The sequence below is a fragment of the Hyla sarda genome, unplaced genomic scaffold (genome assembly GCF_029499605.1).
Source record: "Hyla sarda isolate aHylSar1 unplaced genomic scaffold, aHylSar1.hap1 scaffold_259, whole genome shotgun sequence".
Taxonomy (NCBI): domain Eukaryota; kingdom Metazoa; phylum Chordata; class Amphibia; order Anura; family Hylidae; genus Hyla; species Hyla sarda.
In genome coordinates, this window is record NW_026609279.1 from 339,425 (window position 1) to 348,027 (window position 8,603).

The window sequence follows — 8,603 nt, forward strand, 5'->3', positions numbered from 1 at the left end:
TGGCAGAGGGGTGTACAGGGATGGCAGAGGGGTGTACAGGGGTGGCAGAGGGGTGTACAGGGGTGGCAGAGGGGTGTACAGGGGTGGCAGAGGGGTGTACAGGGGTGGCAGAGGGGTGTACAGGGGTGACAGAGGGGTGTACAGGGGTGGCAGAGGGGTGTACAGGGGTGGCAGAGGGGTGTACAGGGGTGGCAGAGGGGTGTACAGGGGTGGCAGATGGATATGGTTCAGTACCTTTAAGAATGCCATTTTTCTTCTCCGTTCTTCCCCAGGGCACCGACTCAGGGCTCCGGCAGGGCAATCATTCACTGCGCCGCAGGGGAACGCTGGGGCACAGGTCACTACACTGGCCCGACGCAGCTTCCGCATACTTCACCCTCTCTGGGCCGCAGGGGGGAGGGAGAAGCTAAGGGACGCTGGGGGGCGTAGGGGTACGCTGAGGCCTATAACAGCAGCCCCTGATCATGTGACTCCGACTCCTCCATGTGACTGATCACATGACGGACCGTCATGTGATCAGTCACATGGAGGAGTCAGAGTCACATGATCAGGGGCTGCTGACGGTGACATCATCGCAGGTCCTGCGGCGCCGGGGAGGGAAATTTAAAAAATGCGCAGGTACTGCTGGGGTGAGTGGCGGGGCTGGGAGCCTACAGATCATAGCTCCGCCTCTCTGTGGCCGCTTCACACAAGGTCCTGACTTAGTGTCAGCACACGGGCCGGCCGGTGTAGTGCAGAAAACCGGCCCACTGTGTGGTCGGCCCACCGGGAATCTTCCCGGTATCCCGCTAGGCCAGTCCGGCCCTGGCTGTGTGATGAGACGACGGGGGGCACAAGACCCAATTGGTGAACAAATCGTATTTTTGGCCACTGGTTCTCCAGCTGTTACAAATCTACAACTCTTAGCATACGGCTCTCGCTGCATGATGGGAGTTGTAGTTCTGCAACAGCTGGAGAACCACAGGTTGGGAAATGCTGCTCTTATGTGTATGAGGGTCTGTCAGGGCATGATGGGAGTTGTAGTTCTGCAACAGCTGGAGAGACACAGATTTGGGACCACTGCTCTCTTTGAGGGTGAATGCTGGGGGTAGTAGTTGTCATATCTGATATTTGTGACCCATTTCCTTATTAGATTATATTGGTGACTCTAGTTCTTATTATATTATGCTATTTTATACACTTTATTCTATAGTCTCACTATTATTTTTTTCTCCCTCTTGTCGATCGATTGCTCGGCGCTCCGCCCCCTGCGTCACATGACTAGGCGCGTCGTCCGCTCGGCGCTCCGCCCCCTGCGTCACATGACTAGGCGCGTCGTCCGCTCGGCGCTCCGCCCCCTGTGTCACATGACTAGGCGCGTCGTCCGCTCGGCGCTCCGCCCCCTGTGTCACATGACTAGGCGCGTCGTCCGCTCGGCGCTCGGCTATCAGGGCTGCGGGAGCCGGAAGTGGCCGCTGGGTGTCACAGAGAACGTCAGCGGCTCCCGGCGATGATGTAACCGGCAGAGCCCGGGGCCCCCGACACCGAGACCGGAACCGGGACTGGAACCATGAACCTGCTGCCTACCAACCCGCACGGGAACGGCCTCCTGTACGCCGGCTTCAACCAGGACCATGGTGAGGGGAGCGGGGGTGTGGTGAGGGGCAGGAGGGGTGATATATGGGGGCAGGATGGAGGGGTAATAGGTGGGGGCAGGATGGAGGGGTAATAGATGGGGGCAGGAGGGGTGATAGGTGGGGGCAGGATGGAGGGGTGATAGGTGGGGGCAGGATGGAGGGGTGATAGGTGGGGGCAGGATGGAGGGGTGATAGGTGGGGGCAGGAGGGGTGATAGGTGGGGGCAGGATGGAGGGGTGATAGGTGGGGGCAGGATGGAGGGGTGATAGGTGGGGGCAGGATGGAGGGGTGATAGGTGGGGGCAGGATGGAGGGGTGATAGGTGGGGGCAGGATGGAGGGGTGATAGGTGGGGGCAGGATGGAGGGGTGATAGGTGGGGGCAGGATGGAGGGGTGATAGGTGGGGGCAGGATGGAGGGGTGATAGGTGGGGGCAGGATGGAGGGGTGATAGGTGGGGGCAGGATGGTGGGGTAATAGATGGGGCAGGAGGGGTGATAGGTGGGGGCAGGATGGAGGGGTGATAGGTGGGGGCAGGATGGAGGGGTGATAGGTGGGGGCAGGATGGAGGGGTGATAGGTGGGGGCAGGATGGTGGGGTAATAGATGGGGCAGGAGGGGTGATAGGTGGGGGCAGGATGGAGGGGTGATAGGTGGGGGCAGGATGGAGGGGTGATAGGTGGGGGCAGGATGGAGGGGTGATAGGTGGGGGCAGGATGGAGGGGTGATAGGTGGGGGCAGGATGGAGGGGTGATAGGTGGGGGCAGGATGGAGGGGTGATAGGTGGGGGCAGGATGGAGGGGTGATAGGTGGGGGCAGGATGGAGGGGTGATAGGTGGGGGCAGGATGGAGGGGTGATAGGTGGGGGCAGGATGGAGGGGTGATAGGTGGGGGCAGGATGGAGGGGTGATAGGTGGGGGCAGGATGGAGGGGTGATAGGTGGGGGCAGGATGGAGGGGTGATAGGTGGGGGCAGGATGGAGGGGTGATAGGTGGGGGCAGGATGGAGGGGTGATAGGTGGGGGCAGGATGGAGGGGTGATAGGTGGGGGCAGGATGGAGGGGTGATAGGTGGGGGCAGGATGGAGGGGGTGATAGGTGGGGGCAGGATGGAGGGGTAATAGATGGGGCAGGATGGAGGGGTGATAGGTGGGGGCAGGGTGGAGGGATGATAGGTGGGGGCAGGGTGGAGGGGTGATAGGTGGGGGGCAGGGTGGAGGGGTGATAGGTGGGGGGCAGGGTGGAGGGGTGATAGGTGGGGGGCAGGATGGAGGGGTGATAGGTGGGGGGCAGGAGGGGTGACAGGTGGGGGCAGGATGGAGGGGTGACAGGTGGGGGCAGGATGGAGGGGTGACAGGTGGGGGCAGGATGGAGGGGTGACAGGTGGGGGGCAGGATGGAGGGGTGATAGGTGGGGGGCAGGAGGGGTGATAGGTGGGGGGCAGGAGGGGTGATAGATGGTGGGGTGATAGGTGGGGGCAGGATGGAGGGGTAATAGGTGGGGGCAGGAGGGGTGATAGATGGGGGCAGGATGGAGGGGTGATAGGTGGGGGCAGGATGGAGGGGTAATAGGTGGGGGCAGGAGGGGTGATAGGTGGGGGCAGGGTGGGTGATAGGTGGGGGCAGGATGGAGGGGTGATAGGTGGGGGCAGGATGGTGGGGTAATAGATGGGGCAGGAGGGGTGATAGGTGGGGGCAGGATGGAGGGGTGATAGGTGGGGGCAGGGTGGAGGGATGATAGGTGGGGGCAGGGTGGAGGGATGATAGGTGGGGGCAGGGTGGAGGGGTGATAGGTGGGGGGCAGGATGGAGGGGTGATAGGTGGGGGGCAGGATGGAGGGGTAATAGATGGGGCAGGAGGGGTGATAGGTGGGGGCAGGATGGGTGATAGGTGGGGCAGGATGGAGGGGTGATAGGTGGGGGCAGGATGGAGGGGTGATAGGTGGGGGCAGGATGGAGGGATGATAGGTGGGGGCAGGATGGAGGGGGTGATAGGTGGGGGCAGGATGGAGGGGTAATAGGTGGGGGCAGGAGGGGTGATAGGTGGGGGCAGGATGGAGGGGTAATAGGTGGGGCAGGATGGGTGATAGGTGGGGGCAGGATGGAGGGGTAATAGGTGGGGGCAGGATGGAGGGGTAATAGGTGGGGGCAGGATGGAGGGGTGATAGGTGGGGGCAGGATGGTGGGGTAATAGATGGGGCAGGAGGGGTGATAGGTGGGGGCAGGATGGAGGGGTGATAGGTGGGGGCAGGGTGGAGGGATGATAGGTGGGGGCAGGGTGGAGGGATGATAGGTGGGGGCAGGGTGGAGGGATGATAGGTGGGGGCAGGGTGGAGGGGTGATAGGTGGGGGGCAGGGTGGAGGGGTGATAGGTGGGGGGCAGGAGGGGTGATAGGTGGGGGGCAGGGGGGGTGATAGGTGGGGGCAGGATGGAGGGGTGACAGGTGGGGGCAGGGTGGAGGGGTGATAGGTGGGGGCAGGGTGGAGGGGTGATAGGTGGGGGCAGGGTGGAGGGGTGATAGGTGGGGGCAGGAGGGGTAATAGATGGGGCAGGGTGGAGGGGTAATAGATGGGGGTAGGATGGGTGATAGGTGGGGGCAGGATGGAGGGGCGATAGGTGGGGGCAGGGTGGAGGGGCGATAGGTGGGGGCAGGGTGGAGGGGCGATAGGTGGGGGCAGGGTGGAGGGGCGATAGGTGGGGGCAGGGTGGAGGGGCGATAGGTGGGGGCAGGGTGGAGGGGCGATAGGTGGGGGCAGGGTGGAGGGGCGATAGGTGGGGGCAGGGTGGAGGGGCGATAGGTGGGGGCAGGGTGGAGGGGCGATAGGTGGGGGCAGGGTGGAGGGGCGATAGGTGGGGGCAGGGTGGAGGGGCGATAGGTGGGGGCAGGGTGGAGGGGCGATAGGTGGGGGCAGGGTGGAGGGGCGATAGGTGGGGGCAGTAGTCGCCGTACAGCACTGTGTATACTGGGGGGAGTAGACGCTGTACAGCACTGTGTATACTGGGGGGGAGTAGACGCCGTACAGCACTGTGTATACTGGGGGGAGTAGACGCCGTACAGCACTGTGTATACTGGGGGGGGAGTAGTCGCCGTACAGCACTGTGTATACTGGGGGGGGGGAGTAGTCGCCGTACAGCACTGTGTATACTGGGGGGGAGTAGACGCCGTACAGCACTGTGTATACTGGGGGGAGTAGACGCCGTACAGCACTGTGTATACTGGGGGGGGGGAGTAGTCGCCGTACAGCACTGTGTATACTGGGGGGGGAGTAGTCGCCGTACAGCACTGTGTATACTGGGGGGGGAGTAGTCGCCGTACAGCACTGTGTATACTGGGGGGGAGTAGACGCCGTACAGCACTGTGTATACTGGGGGGGAGTAGACGCCGTACAGCACTGTGTATACTGGGGGGGAGTAGACGCCGTACAGCACTGTGTATACTGGGGGGAGTAGACGCCGTACAGCACTGTGTATACTGGGGGGAGTAGACGCCGTACAGCACTGTGTATACTGGGGGGGAGTAGACGCCGTACAGCACTGTGTATACTGGGGGGGAATAGACGCCGTACAGCACTGTGTATACTGGGGGGGAGTAGACACCGTACAGCACTGTGTATACTGGGGGGAGTAGACGCCGTACAGCACTGTGTATACTGGGGGGGGAGTAGACGCCGTACAGCACTGTGTATACTGGGGGGGAGTAGTCGCCGTACAGCACTGTGTATACTGGGGGGGGAGTAGACGCTGTACAGCACTGTGTATACTGGGGGGGAGTAGACGCTGTACAGCACTGTGTATACTGGGGGGAGTAGACGCTGTACAGCACTGTGTATACTGGGGGGGAGTAGACGCTGTACAGCACTGTGTATACTGGGGGGAGTAGACGCTGTACAGCACTGTGTATACTGGGGGGGGGAGTAGACGCCGTACAGCACTGTGTATACTGGGGGGGAGTAGTCGCCGTACAGCACTGTGTATACTGGGGGGGGAGTAGACGCCGTACAGCACTGTGTATACTGGGGGGGAGTAGACGCTGTACAGCACTGTGTATACTGGGGGGGAGTAGACGCTGTACAGCACTGTGTATACTGGGGGGAGTAGACGCTGTACAGCACTGTGTATACTGATCTCCTCTCTTTCGCAGGATGCTTCGCCTGTGGGATGGAGAATGGCTTCCGGGTGTATAATACGGACCCCCTAAAGGAGAAGGAGAAGCAAGGTACCGGGGGTGATGGTGGGTGCTGCCCCCTCTATATGAGGTCACTGGGGGCTTCTCTATGACCAGTCACCTCCAACTGTGGAGAATCTCCAAGAGGCAGATCATAGAGGAGAGCGCCACCTGGTGCCCACAGTGTAACACAGTCTTCTCATCACTGTGCCCAATAAACCCATGTAGTCTGACTACACATCCAGCGTGGTCACATGGGAACAGCAGCAGTATACAGATAGGACAGACAGAGGGAGGTGAGATGTATAACTACCATATATACTGATCCCATAGAGATAGCAGCAGTATACAGATAGAGCTGAAGGGGAGGGGTATAACTACTATATATATATATATATACTGGTGCCATAGAGATAGCAGCAGTATACAGATAGAGCTTGAGAGGAGGTGTATAACTACTATATACCCTGATCCCATAGAGATAGCAGCAGTATACAGATAGAGCTGAGGGGAGGTGTATAACTACTATATATCCTGCTCCCATAGAGATAGCAGCAGTATACAGATAGAGCTGGAGGAGAGGTGTATAACTACAATATATCCTGATCCCATCGAGAGAATAGCAGCAGTATACAGATAGAGCTGGAGGAGAGGTGTATAACTACAATATATACTGATCCTATAGAGATAGCAGCAGTATACAGATAGAGCTGAGGGGAGGTGTATAACTACTATATATCCTGATCCCATAGAGATAGCAGCTGTATACAGATAGAGCTGAAGGGGAGGTGTATAACTACTATATATACTGATCCCATAGAGATAGCAGCAGTATACAGATAGAGCTGGAGGAGAGGTGTATAACTACTATATATCCTGATCCCATAGAGATAGCAGCAGTGTACAGAGAGCTGGAGGGTAGGTGTATAACTACTATATATCCTGATCCCATAGAGATAGCAGCAGTGTACAGATAGAGCTGGAGGAGAGGTGTATAACTACTATATATCCTGATCCCATAGAGATAGCAGCAGTATACAGATAGAGCTGGAGGAGAGGTGTATAACTACTATATATCCTGATCCCATAGAGATAGCAGCAGTATACAGATAGAGCTGGAGGAGAGGTGTATAACTACTATATATCCTGATCCTATAGAGATAGCAGCAGTATACAGATAGAGCTGGGGGAAGGTGTATAACTACTATATATCCTGATCCTATAGAGATAGCAGCAGCAGCAGCAGTATACAGATAGAGCTGGAGGGGAGGGGTATAACTACTTTATATTCTGATCCCATAGAGATAGCAGCAGTATACAGATAGAGCTGGGGGAAGGTGTATAACTACTATATATATATACTGGTGCAATATAGATAACAGCAGCAGTATACAGATAGAGCTGAGGGGAGGGGTCTGGGAGCTGATAGTTGAAGATGTCATCCTGTAGTTCACCCCCCCCCCCCCCCGGTGGGTCAGCCTGGTGGTCACATGGCCCAGTTACAGCGATGACACACAAGAATGCAGCAGTGCTAAAACCAGATGGCGCTGTGGGACTAGTGATGGGAACGTGTATGATGTTTATTCTTTTGGCAGAGTTCATGGAGGGCGGGATCGGATACGTAGAAATGTTATTCCGATGTAACTATCTGGCTCTGGTCGGAGGAGGGAAAAAGCCGAAATATCCGCCCAATAAAGGTGAGACCCCCCTAACCTGGGACCTCTGTGACCTCTAATGACCTCCAGTCCAGGAGATGATAGATCTGATGACCGTTGCTCCGGAGTTCTGCCGCAGGAAATACAGTGCAGCAGCCTCCCATTGCTTTCAACAGGATTCTGCTGCACCATTTACTCTACGGAATTTCTGCAACAGACGTTCCGCCACGGAAATTCCATACCCCAGACTCTACTGAAATAACATACATGTTGCTCTGTCAATGGGGACGGCCCGTTTCCGAGCGGTCCTAGTGCCGACCTGTTCTGCCGGTGCACGCTACAGGTTGTCTCCGGGCAGAGATTCCATAGTGTGAATGAGCCCTTAAAGGTGTCGGTCACATGGTTACCCCACACTATATATTTTATCATATGTGGCGGCCAGTGTTTACCCAACCAGGGTGCCTCCAGCTGTTGCAAAACTACAACTCCCAGCTTGCCCAGACAGCCAACGGCTGTCTGGGCATGCTGGGAGTTGTAGTTTTGCAACAGCTGGAGACACCCTGGTTGGGAAACATTTGGCCAGACAAGCAGCACTGACTCCGACCAGAGATAAGTATATTGCAGAGAGGTCCTTGTTCAGCCTTCTCCTCTCTGGCACAGACTATATTTTCCCTCTCAGAAATAAATTTTTTGTACGATATCCTCACAGCGTGGACAGAAACAGGAACAGTAAACTGCTGTCCAGGCATGCTGGGACTTGTAGTTTTGCAACTGAGAGAGAGATAAGTGTATTGCAGAGAGGTCCTTGTTCAGCCTTCTCCTCCCTGGCGCAGACTATATTCTCCTTGTCAGAGATGATTCAAAAATTTTGCACAAAATCCTGACAGTGTGGACGGAACCAGAAACAGTCAACGGCTGTCTGGGCATGCTGGGAGTTGTAGTCTTACAACCCTGCTATGTGGTTTGGGGGCACCTGTAAAACCATATAGCCGAGGTGCATGAACATACTGGCACTAATTACACAATGCCATTCATGTTAGGGAAAGACCTGACCCCGGGGGGGGGGGGGGGGGCGCTCAGGTATGAAGACCGCTTGAGCTGTCCACCCTCCCCCCCCCCCCCTTTACTTTTTACTCCTCCCCCCCCCCCCCCCTTCCCCGACCTTATTGTCTTT

At 57.4% G+C, this 8,603-nt stretch overlaps 1 protein-coding gene across 1 annotated transcript; it reads left to right on the plus strand.

Moving 5' to 3' along the window:
• Positions 1–1,389: 1,389 nt before the first annotated feature.
• Positions 1,390–8,498, plus strand: WDR45B (WD repeat domain 45B). The gene is made up of 3 exons (XM_056553199.1): positions 1,390–1,616; positions 5,751–5,825; positions 7,370–8,498. Exons 1-3 carry the CDS (start codon positions 1,550–1,552, stop codon positions 7,507–7,509), a joined length of 282 nt encoding a protein of 93 aa, XP_056409174.1. The 5' UTR covers positions 1,390–1,549; the 3' UTR covers positions 7,510–8,498.
• Positions 8,499–8,603: the final 105 nt, after the last annotated feature.